We start from the raw sequence: 15937 nt of genomic DNA, 5'->3' as shown, positions 1-15937 counted from the left end.
ATAGCTTATTTCCGTGTCGCAAAATAAGGTGGATAGGCTACTGTGAACATTGCTATCAAAAAAAGTAATATAATAATAATAACAACAATCTGCTCAAATTATCATTCCAGAATTTAAAGTAGCCTACTAAAATGAAAAATAAAATAAAAATAATAAATAAACTTAAAAAAGAAATATAAAATATCATACATAGTAAACTAAATATTTTATATTTCTATTTAGCTTTCATTTATTCATATGCAAACAATAAAAGCACATCAAAATGTAAACTAAAATGAAAACAATATAAATCTAAAAAAAATGTATTGACTACATAATTAATTGATAATATAATTATTAAAAATATAATTATTAAGTCCAAAACAAAGCATCATTATACTGGAAGTGTCAAGCCCGTTGCACTGGTCGGTGCAGAAATAGTATGCGCAGTATGCAAGTACGCTATTCTGAACACAGCCAGAGTCTGTGGCGTATTGACACTTAAAATAAAACAAGTAAAAGTATCACAAACACACCTTCACATCCGCTCACAGACACAAACAAACAGTAACTCAGCAGAAAACTGGCCTATTGAGGTGAACGCGTCTAAAGCATATCATTAAGCGTTTACCGTACCGTCTCTTCTTCTGTGTGGCTTCAGGACAAGAGATTTAATGCCATTCAACATCATAAATCATGAGAAACGGAATGAAAAACACCCTCAGAAAACCCACACTGGATATTGTTCTCGTGAAGTAAGTGCTTAAAGAGAAAGATTGTGTTTTCATTCAGGTAGTGCTTCGGTTCTAGACGACCTTTGACCCTCATCGTCACTGCCAGGCGTCGCTCGGGGGCTTCTTGGGCACGTGTGAGTGCATCTCCACCGGGTGATTCGGCAGACGGTCCCTCCTGTATGTGATCGTCTTCTCGTTGGTCGTGGGGACGTACGAGTTCTGCATTCAGAAAGAAAGAGAAATACATCTTTTATTAAGCAAGGATGCATTAAATTGATCAAAAGTGTCAGTAAGGACATTTATAATGTTGAACTATTCATCAGAGAATCCTGAAAAATAATATCTATCACAGTTTCCACAAAAATATGAAGCAGCACAACTGTTTTCAATACTAATAATAATCAGAAATGTTTCTTGAGCAGCAAATCAGCATATTAGAATGATTTCTGAAGATCATGTGACACTGAAGACTGTAGTAATGATGCTGAAAATGCAGCTTTGATCACAGAAATAAATTACATTTTAAAATATATTCACATAGAAAACAGTTATTTTAAATAGTAAAAATATTTCACAATTGTACTGATTTTACTGTGTTTTAAATCAAATAAATGCTGCCTTGGTGAGCAGGCTTTTGTGCTCCAACTAAAACTAAAACTAACAAACTATTCAAATTCATTTTGTGAAATAATATTTTTTATAAATGTTTAGCTGGCAGTACTAAAGAACTAAAATTAATAGAAGTAAAATTTAAGTATGTAAATTAAAGTGAAATAAATATAACAGAAAAAAAATATTACATAAAAACCCCTAAACTTACAAAATGTAATTGGAAATTAGAGATGTTTTGTGGGCAGTACTAAATGAACAAAATTAATAAAACTGAAATAAATATAAAGCTAAAATAAAAAATAGAATAAAAAAGTTACACTTAAAAAACCTAAATGAAAAATTGAAATAAAAGGAATAAAATAAATAAAATAAAAACAATTATTTTGAATAAAACTGGAAAAAAATTATATTTTATACATACACTAAAATAACATTGATTTGGAATGACATGAGGGTGAGTAAATGATAATAAATGAATATTAATATTATTTCTTTAAAATTGAACTCTGCAGTAGCTTTCTCTTACTGAACACACACATGAACCCACATTACCTTACGGCTGTGGTCGAACTGTTGCTCAGGGTTGGACTGCCACGAGCAGTTTCTAGCTCTCAGCAGCTGTCTGACGGCGGCCAGCATGCCGATTCCCAGCGTGACGGTCAGAAGGAAGGTGCTGAGGAACGTCTTAAAGTACCGCCGACTCCAAACACACACTGTTACACGACAGAGACCAGACTATAAACAACACAAACAACCTCACAAGACTGCATTTTGCTCATCTCTGATCCCACAGGAAGTCCTACTGCTCAGAAGTTGCCCTTCAAAGAGATCATCGTTTCTCGTAAAATTCTTTAGTCAATAGCAGACATACAGTAAGAATGAATACAGTAAGATAAATAAATGTGGAGCAGATCAGATTATTTGATGAGAAATGCTTGAGTTGCAGAATAGAATAGAATAGAAATGGAAATGTTAGACAAACTTGAACTTATAAAACTTGAATGAAAATTTGAAATATTTTGTTGGCAATAATAAAGTACTAAAATGAATAACACTAAATTAAAGCTGAATAAAATAGAATAGAACAGAATAGAATAGCAATGTTAGATAAACTTTAACTTATAAAACTTCACTGAAAATTATAAATATTTTGCTAATAATACTAAAGTACTAAAATTAATACAACTAAATTAAAGCTGAATAGAATAGAATAGAATAGAACAGAACAGAATAGCAATGTTAGATCAACTTGAACTTATACAACTTCACTGAAAATTATAAATATTTTGCTGACAATACTAAAGTACTAAAATTAACAACTAAATCAAAGCGGAATAGAATAGAATAGAATAGAATAGCAATGTTAGATAAACTTGAACATATAACTTCATTGAGAATTATAAATATTTTTCTGGCAATACTAAAGTACTAAAATTAACAACTAAATCAAAGCGGAATAGAATAGAATAGAATAGAATAGCAATGTTAGATAAACTTGAACATATAACTTCATTGAGAATTATAAATATTTTTCTGGCAATACTAAAGTACTAAAATTAACAACTAAATCAAAGCGGAATAGAATAGAATAGAATAGAATAGCAATGTTAGATAAACTTGAACATATAACTTCATTGAGAATTATAAATATTTTTCTGGCAATACTAAAGTACTAAAATTAATAAAACTAAATTAAAGCTGAATAGAATAGAATAGAATAGAATAGAACAGAATAGCAATGTTAGATAAACTTGAACTTAAACAACTTCACTGAAAATTATAAATATTTTGCTGACAATACTAAAGTACTAAAATTAATACAACTAAATTAAAGCTGAATAGAATAGAATAGAATAGAATAGCAATGTTAGATAAACTTGAACATATAACTTCATTGAGAATTATAAATATTTTTCTGGCAATACTAAAGTACTAAAATTAATACAACTAAATTAAAGCTGAATAGAATAGAATAGAATAGAATAGCAATGTTAGATAAACTTGAACATATAACTTCATTGAGAATTATAAATATTTTTCTGGCAATACTAAAGTACTAAAATTAATACAACTAAATTAAAGCTGAATAGAATAGAATAGAATAGAATAGCAATGTTAGATAAACTTGAACTTAAACAACTTCACTGAAAATTATAAATATTTTGCTGACAATACTAAAGTACTAAAATTAATACAACTAAATTAAAGCTGAATAGAATAGAATAGAATAGAATAGCAATGTTAGATAAACTTGAAAATATAACTTCACTGAGAATTATAAATATTTTGCTGTCAATACTAAAGTACTAAAATTAATAAAACTAAATTAAAGCTAAATAGAATAGAATAGAAATGTTAGATTAGAAAGGTTTCACTTACAGTACTAAATTATTACAATTAATAAAAGTAAAACTGAAAAAGATAAATTACAGCTAAATAGAAATATTAAATAATAATAATAAAATGAAAATGATAAAAGATTATACTTTTTTACTATACACACTTTATAACTATACAGACAAAATGGCTAAAACATGAATCAAATGAAAATGAAAACAGAAAATGTAAAAATATGATCCAATTCAAAATATTAACAAAAACTATAATAGTATATCAATGATCTTAAAATAACACTGGTTCATATTGAGATCTCTGACTTTTAATTGCAGACTTTGGTATCTTGGCATTGGCAAGTCTGACATATGCTTGAGACTTCTTGAAGACACATGGGAGTATTTTTCTAAGAAGAAACATCTGAGAAGCAGAAGACTAAAGGCATGTTCACAACAAAAAAATTAACCCAAACTTAAATCTGTGCATTCAAGATTTAAGTCAGAAATGTTATTTGCTATGCTCAAAAAGTGGCTAACAGGTAATAAATGAATTATAACTCCTGCCGAAATATAATTCAGTACTATAAAATCCCCTAAAAATACAAAATATAAAAAAAAACATTATCAAACTAGAATATTGTACATTCATTTCATTGAAGTAAAAATTGGTTATTTGTGACTGCCACGCGAGCAGCACCTGAAGTTATAATTATCATCTCTGGTGTGAACGAATGGCTAAAACATGAATCAAATGAAAATGAAAACAGAAAATGTAAAAATATGATCCAATTCAAAATATTAACAAAAACTATAATAGTATATCAATGATCTTAAAATAACACTGGTTCATATTGAGATCTCTGACTTTTAATTGCAGACTTTGGTATCTTGGCATTGGCAAGTCTGACATATGCTTGAGACTTCTTGAAGGCACATGGAGTATTTTTCTAAGAAGAAACATCTGAGAAGCAGAAGACTAAAGGCATGCTCACAACAAAAAAATTAACCCAAACTTAAATCTGTGCATTCAAGATTTAAGTCAGAAATGTTATTTGCTATGCTCAAAAAGTGGCTAACAGGTAATAAATGAATTATAACTCCTGCAGAAATATAATTCAGTACTATAAAATCCCCTAAAAATACAAAATATAAAAAAAAACATTATCAAACTAGAATATTGTACATTCATTTCATTGAAGTAAAAATTGGTTATTTGTGACTGCCACGCGAGCAGCACCTGAAGTTATAATTATCATCTCTGGTGTGAACAAGGCTTAATAAAGCAGCAGTCTCTCCGTTTAAATCGCATTACTGTCACGGCAAAGCAACAGAGATACTACGGAGATCTCAATAGTGTTGTTTTGGTCTCCTGCGCATTCTCTCGTATAAAGCCACTCATCCGAATGGCGTTTGGGACACACCCCACGCCCCCTCAGTGCTGCACTGAAACAACACGAGCCTTTGTGTGTGTGTGTGTGCTGCTTCCAGATCGCCATGGAAACCTGCTAAATGTCAGTATGCTACTCTGTGTCGGGGCCGGACTGGATCGGAGCCACTGAGGACAGGAGGGCTGGATGTGTGTAGTTCAGCTGCTGCTGATTTTGTAACGGCACACAACAGAAACATCTGGCCGCTGTTTAGCTTATGAATGAATTATTGGATTCTTTTGTCCTAAACAAACCCTTTCCCTGAACCTCTCTATCCGCCTGAAACAATTCAACCAGCACAGTGAAGATTTTGAAAGAAATTCATTTTTTAATGCATTAAAAATGCATCTACTTAATATATCAGAAGTTCTTCCTAGACATCAATGAGGTCTCCTGAACAAAACAAAACAGAAAAGCAATCAAAATAGATCTCAAGATGAACTCTAATGTTTCTCATCAAATGATCTGAGCTGCTCTCCACTGTAAGTGTGTGTGTGTGTGTGTGTGTGTGTGTGTGTGAGAATTTAAAGAAGAACAAAAGCTTTCAAAAGCTTTGAAACATACTTCAAAGAAACAAAACTCCTATAAACCTCCTGAGCAAACTATGAGCAATAAAGACTCCTCTTGGCAAGAAATCAGCACAGAGAAGAGTGAATCTCCTGAATGCTGCCACAAAATCGAAATAAAAAAAACCCCCAAACAAATAAAATGTAAATAAAAATTAATACAAACATAAAATACAAAATTAATACAAATTTAAAAAACAAAATAAGTAAATAAATAAATAAATGACCTTAAATTCACCACAAATTAAATAAATGAATAAATAAAAGTGTAAGACAAAAAAATAAACAAACAATAAATAAAGTTATATAAAATAATAAATAAAAACAAATCGACCGCTTACAATTCACAAAAAAAATCTAATAAAAAATTAAATAAAATACAAATTAAATAAACAAACAATAAATAAATAAATAATGAAAAATAAATAAATAGATTTTATTCATCATAAAATCAAATAAATAAATACACAAATAAATATAATATAAATAAATTAAAATATAAAATACAAAATAAATAAATAAACGTATAAAATACAAAATAAGTCAACAAATAAATATAAAGCTTCCAAATTACTACTATTCACCACAAAATTAAATAAACATAAAAATATAAAGAAATAAAATATAAAGCACCAAATAAAAAAACAAATAAATAGCTTACAATTCACAACGATTCACCACAAAATCAAATAAATAAAACATAAATGAAAATAAATGTTAAAAACTAAGAAATAACTTACAATTAAGCACAATTCCATAATAAAACTGCACTACTGTAATGCAAAAAACTACTTTTAACATTACTGTAATGTGGAAAATAACGACTGTAAAATATTTATAATTAAATAATTAAATAAACAAACAATAAATAAATAAATGAAAAATAAATAAATAGCTTTTATTCAACATAAAATCAAATAAATAAATACATAAATATAATATAAATAAATTAAAATATAAAATATAAAATACAAAATAAATAAACATATAAAATACAAAATAAGTCAACAAATAAATATAAAGCTTCCAAATTACTACTATTCACCACAAAATTAAATAAACATAAAAATATAAAGAAATAAAATATAAAGCACAAAATAAACAAACAAATAAATAGCTTACAATTCACAACGATTCACCACAAAATCAAATAAATAAAACATAAATGAAAATAAAATACATATAAATAAAAATAAATGTTAAAAACTAAGAAATAACTTACAATTAAGCACAATTCCATAATAAAACTGCACTACTGTAATGCAAAAAACTACTTTTAACATTACTGTAATGTGGAAAATAACGACTGTAAAATATTTATATAGTAACATAAAATTGTAAAGTATTTATACGTCATAGAACAGCAGTCATTGTTGAACTGCATTTAACTGAATTTCAATAAAATTTAAATACCTAAATTAAAAAAAACAACAACAATGTTGTTTTACAGGAATAAGAATCAAATGAGAAACATCTGGACTTGACCCATTACAGTAATGAGAATTTGTTGGGAAAATGTGCTGAAAATAATAATGTCACAAACAGACTTAAAATAGGCTTCGTTCTCTGCGAGTGAAATATAATTTCTCATTTTTCAGCGCTGTCGAACAGAGGTGGAAAAAGGCGGAGGAGGAGCAGAATGAATTTCCTCACCAGGGTGGCGACTGATGTGCAGCTGAGGCCGATCCGAAGCCAAGTCCATGAGGAATCGGTGCTGACACTTCTCACTGCTGGGATACAGGCAGTACTTCCCCCGCAGCAGCTCTGAACAACAGCACAGTTCATTCAGACGCACAGCAGCCTCCTGTGTTTCTCTCTGTGTTTGTGCTGTAGTACCTGTGACGTCGTCCACATACTCCACCGCTGGAGCGCAGCTGTGATTACAGAGCTGCAGCGCGTCTGATCCCAGTCCACTGGACAGGTGACACTTCAGACAGCTCCTGATGACAGAGCACCGAAACTATTAGGATGGAAAGGACACAAGTGCAAAAAAGGCCAACTTTGAAGTTGTTGCAGAATCATATACATTTATACAATGATTATTTCGTGTTTAAAGTTACTTAACATATCTATTACATTATTTTGATAGCCTTAAATTAATAAATAATAAATAAAGAATTATAACTAATTATATAAATCAGGGTCATTTGCTAAAACTAAAATGTAAACCAATTAAAAAAATGATTTTTTGTTACTTGAAATAAAATAAACGTTAACTAAAATGAAATAAAATACAAAATAAATGTTTATTTCAGCTAGTTGCCAAAGCAAAATTTCTTATTTTAGTTTAGTTTAACCTGATGTACTAAGATGTACTAACTAAAAATGAATAAGAACTATACAGACATAATTATAATTATTTGTTTATATATATATATATATATATATATACAGTATATCGTATGTATGTATGTATGTATGTATGTGTATATATATATATTATATATATATATATATATATATTATTGAACACGTCACCATTTTTCTCAGTAAATATATTTCTAAAGGTGCTGTTGACATGAAAATTTCACCTGATGTCGGTAACAACCCAAGTAATCCATACTTATTTTACCCGTTGTAAATGTTGTTTATAGTTAATTCCCCTATAATTTTATTTTTATATTTATGATGTAGTCTTAGTCCATATGATGCATGTGCTAAGTGAGCGATCATGCATCCCTAACAATTTTACATGTGGCCGACACTTTAGGCTATTTAGGCAATGTTCAGAACGGCATACTACTCATACTATTTCTACGACATGTGCCACTGTTTGATATAAAGTGATCGATTTGACCTTCAATTTCCAGTGTGAGGAATGAGCTGGAAACGTTATCAATGACTCATTATTTAATTTCAGATATTTAACATGCATTACTGTGCATTACCGTACATCATTACTGTGCAGTATGCAGTACGCTTGTATTCTATTCAGAAGATTGTCTAAATGGGCGATCGTGCTAAACTTTAAGTATGCAAAATTATTTCAGAATTGAAATTACACATGCGATGTGATGAGGTTGTGTAGCATAATACTTCATTGTTGAATGCTGCATACTATTTTACTTCCAACTCTTAAAAAATAGTATACCGTATATGCTGTGCATTCTGTAGTACACTAGTATTCTTCAAGTATACCAAATGCAAAATCATTTCGAAACTGGAATTACACATGCAATATGATGTTTTTGTGCTACACTGTTGCTTTACATTAAAAATAGCATACAGTATATACTGTGCAGTATGCAGTATACTTGTTTTCCATTAAGAACAAAACCTAAAGTGCCAGTCCAACAAATCTTAGCATGAAAAATTATTTTCTACAAAAATATGGGCAACAGGATATGACGTCATATTCCAGGGTGTCTGTTTTTAATAAATATTCAAAATATTATTAAATACATTTATATAAATTCAAACTATTTAACTAATGTAATTATAATGATTTATATTTAATTGTATAAATATTTTAAATATATTTTTTAAATATTTATATTTTATAATTATATTAATTTGTAAACCCTTTATTTTACAGTGTCCTTATTACAAATGTTACATGTACTTACTATTATAATAAGCATAATTACATGCAAGTAACCCTAAACCAAACCCTAAACCTATAGTAAGCACATGTAGTTAATTAATATTACTCAGTACTTATGTATATGTATAATTACACTGTAACAAGGACACCTTAAAATAAAGTGTAACCATTAATTCAATAAAGCATTTAAAATAGTTTAATAAATAAATATTTCTGATCTACTCCGTTTTTACGACATTTACATCCTCTATTTATTAAATGTGTTTTTGCTTTATAAATAAATTTGCATGTCCGAGTTTAACTCTGGTACGCAGCGGAAGACAAAACATTTTCTCTTGAATTCCCGCGTTTACACGCGCATGAACGAAAGTGAATAGAAGGCAAAGTCTAGAGTGACGCTCCTTCAGAAAGGTATACAAACTCTCTTGCAGCTTCAGTGAGTGCTTAATTGTGTGATTGACAGCTGTTTCAGCCAATCAGTGCGAGCGGTTACCAGTGTGATTGACAGGAGCTGTAGCAGATGGGGCATTTCTCACAGAAGACTCCAGATCGCCGAGCGTCGTCACACACACACTTGCCGCACACACACTTTCCCCAGCCGCTGCAAATCAAGCCGTCGTCTGACACGCAGCTCTCGGTGGAGACGGGACAGTCGCAGGACTCGCCTGTCCAGCCAGGGAGACACACACATTCGCCCGAAACACACCGGCCGTGTCCTGAAACGTCAAAAAGGAAACATAAAAACACACATTTATATAATGTTATATACCAGTACAAATGTGTCCATTCCAGAGATTTTCTCTGTTGTTTAAAGCAATGCACATTTTTAATACATTTATAATACATAAAATGAGATTATGACTACCTTTCGTTGTTAGGTATTTATTTCACAGGATTATCCAAAAATAGGTATTAGCGAAAGATTATTTAATATATATTTACTATTAAAAAAATTATATTATAATTTTTTTTTGATTATATTTACTATTTTAGATTTTATTTTAAAAATAGAAATGATCAAATGAATATTCAATATATAAAACCATTTTAAATTCCAAATATATACAGTATATACATATATACATATATATATACACATGTCAATGGGGACCAGCAACTGAAGGTGAACTATCCCTTTAACATTTTCTGAAAATCATGCTCAAATGGAGTCAACAAGGTTTTTGATGAGTGAATGACGGAGGTATGCATTTTGTCCGTCATTAGAACAGCCGCATCTGAGGCAGTAAATTAATCGCATTATGTTTTCATCAATTTACAGGTTATACAGTTTATCGTAGCTATATGGGAGCTCAGTTTTTCTTGTTGTTTAATACATTTGGCCAAAATATCATGATATAAAAGATGAACCGCTATGCACAGCATATTTAAAACATACAAAAGAATACTGGCTAGAACTAGACGGCAAATATTAAAAAGACTGTTCTCCGCTCCTTTATAGCCTTAGCCTTTATAGACAGAGTTTAAAGACAGTAGAAAACGCTGTACTTGTTCAGACATCAGTTCTTTATTTACCCTTGCATTGTGGATAAGTAGACGTCTGTCTTCAAACTGCGCGGGTGGAGTTATGAGGTTTGACTGACAATTTGAGGATCCAATGGCGTTACAAGGTTTAGTCACTAGCTCTTTTAAATGCTTTTCATTGGATAAATATTTGTATTTACGATGACCAATAGCACCGATTTAAAATAATAATAACGAAACATAATAGCGATACAAAGCTTTTGATAATTTACCATGGCACACCAGACAACCCGTCACAGTGGTTGGGAAACTAGATACTGCTAGATATAGTTAGTTAGTCAGGCCTAGTTCAGACCTTAAAGGGTTAGTTCACCCAAAATGAAAATTCTGTCATTACCGTATTAGCCCGAATATAAGACAACCAATGTATTCTCGTGAAATTACGGTTGAACCCCTGATGTCCCATGGATTATTTTAACGATGTCCTTACTATGTTTCTGAGCCTTGATCGTGTTAGGATCCCTGCTCTCTGTGGAGGGTCAGAGAGCTCTCGGATTTCATTAAAAATATCTTAATTTGTGTTCGGAAGATGAACGGAGGTCTTAGGGGTTTGAGTAATTAATGAGAGAATTTTCATTTTTGGGTGAACTAAGCCTTTAAACACATCTCGGCGCTCACCTCCACACGCCAGGCCCTTCACATACGGACAGGAGAAGTCGTCCATCTCACAGAACTTGCCGTAGATGTTTCCCAGTCTGCTGGAGTCACACACACACGTCGCGCACTTACAGACCCCTCGTCCGCTGCAGACGCCTGCGCTCCGGTGTGCTCTACATGCGCTGGTGTCCGCGGGACAGTCCGAGGACGAGGGGTCATCACGACAGCGGCCCGTCTGAGTGCAGCCGCAGACACAGATCTGACGGATCCGGACGCTCACGGACTCGTTAAAGCCCACGGGCCTGACGGACATCACAATGTCCCGATCGCCGCCATCCGCCGGACACCTGCTCATTCCTACAGTCACCTTGAAGAAAACCTTGAGACGAGAAAGACTGTTTTTCTCCATGCAACAAATGTAAATAGCCTGTCAAGCTCCAAAAAAGTAAAAAAAAAAAGGAAATAGTATTATAATTTAAAATAGCAGTTTTTTATGTGAATATATTGTAAAATATATTTTATTTCTGTGATGCGCAGCTGTCTTATTTTATTTTATGTTATTTTAAATAAAAAAAATAAAATAAATAATAATAAAATAAAATAAAATAAAATAAAATAAAATAAAATAAAATAAAATAAAATAAAATAAAATAAAATAAAATAAAATAAAATAAAATAAAATAAAATAAAATAAAATAAAATAAAATAAAATAAAATAAAATAAAATAAAATAAAATAAAATAAAATAAAATAAAATAAAATAAAATAAAATAAAATAAAATAAAATAAAATAAAATAAAATAAAATAAAATAAAATAAAATAAAATAAAATAAAATAAAATAAAATAAAATAAAATAAAATAAAATAAAATAAAATAAAATAAAATAAAATAAAATAAAATAAAATAAAATAAAATAAAATAAAATAAAATAAAATAAAATAAAATAAAATAAAATAAAATAAAATAAAATAAAATAAAATAATATTTCCATGTTACTTTTTTGGTCTTGACAGCTACTGGTCACCATGAACTTTCATTGCATGAAAATATCTCTTTTTAAAATGAGAGAAAATTTAAATCATACGGTTTTGAGCAACATGCAGGTGAGCAAACATTATTTTTGGCCGAGCTAGTCTTATAATTTGAGCACTTTTCATATCAAAGCCAGCATCTCTGTGCACCGTGCTGAAAACAGACGTACTGTTTGTTTGGGCCGAACGCCGGAGCACTTCGTGTTTCCAGAGACAGTGGATCCGTCAGGGCAGAGGGCCGTGACGCTCACCCGGAAGCGCTGAGCCTGGCTGTCCTCCAGCCCGATCTGCACCTCCACATCCGACAGCAGCTTCTGCAAGAGAAGACAGGACAGCAGCTCAGAAAGAGCCCATTGTCTCTGCTAGAAGCAGGTTCTGATCTCTGATTGGAGCTCGCAGCATTTTTGGCCCAGTACTCAGGGGCCGTTTATAATGCAGGCTTCTGTTCGCTGGGATCACTGGATTTTGGGAAGGGCAATGCATTGTTGTGCTTGCTACGAGATTATTCCTCTTCTTAAACGCATGCCGGAACAGATTCTGGCAGTACAGCCGGTGCGTTTCCCATTAAACCGAAAGCGAGCGCTCTGAAATGTTTGGGACCTTCTGCACTTCTAATCATATTGTCCTTGAGTGGACGGAGAGAGAGAGCGGAGCGAAAGAGAAAATAAAGCTGCTTACCTTGTAGGCATGCACTACTAAATCTTTTAGATTAGATGCTTTGGGAAAGAGTCGGCCCACGTAACTTCCAGGAATCAAGTCCAGCAGATCCTGTTCAGAGGAAGAGATGAAGCATTTTAAAAAATACAGCTCGACAGAAAAGTAATACTGAGTCACGCCTCGGTTTGTCAAAACAAATGTGTTTACAGTAATCGAGTGCATTAGTGCCACCCACTTATTCAGCGCCGTTGGTTCTGGAAGTATTTTTCTATTCATTTTTCACCAGATTTTTTTAAAGCATTACGAGTCATGAACCGAACCAACCAGCTCTGAGGGGAATCACAGCATTATGAACTTTTGTTATGACGCATTTGAAAATCGGATAAAAAGAGAAGACGGCTTTAATGAGGGAAATAACTACAATCCCATTAAGCATTGCAAATGACATAACTGAATTAGACATGATTTTGAAATATAAAACTATTCATTTAAAGTTTTACATAAATACTTCAGCTTTTTGAGTTTGTATTGAGACGGACTCGGTTACATCATTAGCAGCGTTCCTTGCCGAGCTCTGATTGGTGGAATTTTCTTGTACAGCATCATGGGAAAAAATAAAAAATAAAAATAATAATAATAATAATTATGCACTACTTTTATGTTACAGCCACTGGTCACCAGGAACTTACATTGTTTAAAATAAAATAAAATAAAATAAAATAAAAATAAAGCACTACTTTTATGTTACAACCACATGAACTTACATTGTTTAAAATAAAATGAAATAAAATAAAATAAAAGTGTATGTAATATTTCTATGTTACTTCTTTGGTCTTGACAGCTATCATTCTAATATGCTGATTTGCTGCTCAAGAAATATTTCTGATTATTATCAATGTTGAAAACAGTTGTGCTGCTGAATATTTTTGTGTAAACTTTGATACATTGTATTTTTCAGGATTCACAGATCAATAGAAAGTTCAAAAGATCAGCATTTACTTGAAATAGAATCTTTGTCACATTATAAATGTCTTTACTGTCACTTTTGATCAAGTTAATGCATCCTTGCTGAATAAAAGTATTAGTTTAATTAAAATACTTTTTTTTTTATAGCCACTGGTCACCATGAAGTTTCATTGTATAAAATAAAATAAAATAAATAAACACACTACTACTACTTTTATGTTTTTATTTTATTTTATTTTAATTTTTGACAGCTACTGGTCACCATGAACTTTTATTGTATAAAATATCTCTGTTTAAATGAGAGAAAAACAAAGTGTATATGGCTTTGAGCAATATATTTTAGATTTATAGCAAAATAAAAAAATTTTATAAGCATTTTGAGAACTTATCCAGACTCGATTACATCATTTGCAGCATTCCTTGCCGACCTCTGATTGGTGGAATTTTCTGCACAGCATCATGGGTAATGTAGTTTTTTTTTAAAACACAAATTCAAGCGTTAAACAGAATTATACTGAAAATAAGTTGAAATAACATAAGCAGATGTCTTCAACAAAAGCACATACCATTGATTTACAAGCTCAGAACGCACAAGAGCTGTCTTCCTCTGGAGAAAATGAATGGATTTTTTACTTCCAGAACTCAACTGTTACACTCTATACACTTAGAATGGAAGTGAACTGAGGCTTTAACAGCAGAAATGTGAAGCTACTGTATTATTATTTTTACCATACGAACACATGAGTAAAATCAAGTTAATTTGTAATTTCAAGTCATCATTCATAATCATTTCGAGGTGGAACCATTTATGCATGAAATCCTGGTAATTTGTTTGGGTGGAGTTTAGCATTTTTTGTATGTGCACATTTATTTGCATTTTTACTTTTAACCACAGAAGTTGCATTTAATCCAGAATATTTCGTTAACTCGAGCTTCTTTCATGCACATAATTGTTAAACCCGCGCTATAATCACTGATTGAACAAGTCGCGGTGTGTGTTCCAATAAATCACTGCCAGCGTTCTTGAAATCACGGTTGCAAAACGGACTGATTTCTGTAGGAAACACCCAAACTCATGGTGTGGGAGAGAAATTACCTCATACCACCGATATTGCACCTGGTCCACCGCAAAGATGGAGTAAACGCTGTTCTCCAGAAGCTTCTCGGCCAGCTGAGCGATTGTTGGGTGCTCCTAAACAACAACAACATTGTTGTGAAGTTTATACAAACATATACAAAAGAACGTAACCATGTTTTTGGACATGTTTGCACGGTACTAGCAGTTGCACTATGTTTTTATTTAAAGTACTATTTATGATTATTATTTATTATCATAGTATATGTCAACAAAAAACAAAACATGTATTAACATGTTTTTCGGACATGCTACTGTGGTAATACCATGTTATTCTTTGAAGTACCCTGTAGAATCATGTGCATACTATGACAATAATAACAACAATACAGCTGCTGAATTAACTTAAACTACAAAAATTGTTCATTAATTGAAATAAAGCTAAAATAATATTTAAACTTCAATCTCAAGTCTTCAATCTCAATAAGTTTAAGTACCAAAATTACTAAAACTGAAATAAAATGAATTAAATCAGAATCAGAATGAGTTTTTATTGCCAGGTATGTTTACACATACGAGGAATTTGTTTTCGTGACAGAAGCTCCACAGTGTAACAGAGTGACAGTGCCAGAACAATCACACAGATAATAAAAATAAATAAAAAATAGAACAAGTAAATAAGGAATAAAAATATACAAATCGACAATTGTATGTACAGGTATATAACAATAGACAATAGCTTAAAAGCGCCGTGCGCATTTTACTTTCACTTTCGAATTAGCGGCAGTTCGGCGTCGATTGCTTGAATGCAACAACAAAAAACATTGACTTGGCAGCTAACTAAAATAAGTTTAAGAACTAAAATGAAAGTT

General features: G+C 31.3%; 1 protein-coding gene across 1 annotated transcript in view; it reads right to left on the bottom strand.

The window, feature by feature from the left end:
- Positions 1-382: 382 nt before the first annotated feature.
- itgb8 (integrin, beta 8) overlaps positions 383-15937 on the bottom strand; it is a 30455-nt gene continuing 14900 nt past the window's right edge. Inside the window, exons 7-15 of the mRNA XM_016260249.1 lie at positions 15087-15182; positions 13046-13135; positions 12538-12681; positions 11356-11713; positions 9689-9911; positions 7488-7591; positions 7305-7415; positions 1878-2038; positions 383-932 (exon numbers count right to left, since the gene is read on the bottom strand). Coding sequence (XP_016115735.1) covers positions 810-932; positions 1878-2038; positions 7305-7415; positions 7488-7591; positions 9689-9911; positions 11356-11713; positions 12538-12681; positions 13046-13135; positions 15087-15182 — 1410 coding nt within the window. The 3' untranslated portion in view covers positions 383-809. The remainder of the gene's footprint in view (positions 933-1877; positions 2039-7304; positions 7416-7487; positions 7592-9688; positions 9912-11355; positions 11714-12537; positions 12682-13045; positions 13136-15086; positions 15183-15937) is intronic.

Source organism: Sinocyclocheilus grahami, unplaced genomic scaffold (genome assembly GCF_001515645.1).
Source record: "Sinocyclocheilus grahami isolate Dianchi unplaced genomic scaffold, SAMN03320097.WGS_v1.1 scaffold2039.1, whole genome shotgun sequence".
Classification (NCBI taxonomy): Eukaryota; Metazoa; Chordata; class Actinopteri; order Cypriniformes; family Cyprinidae; genus Sinocyclocheilus; species Sinocyclocheilus grahami.
This window is presented reverse-complemented; position numbering and strand designations above follow the sequence as displayed.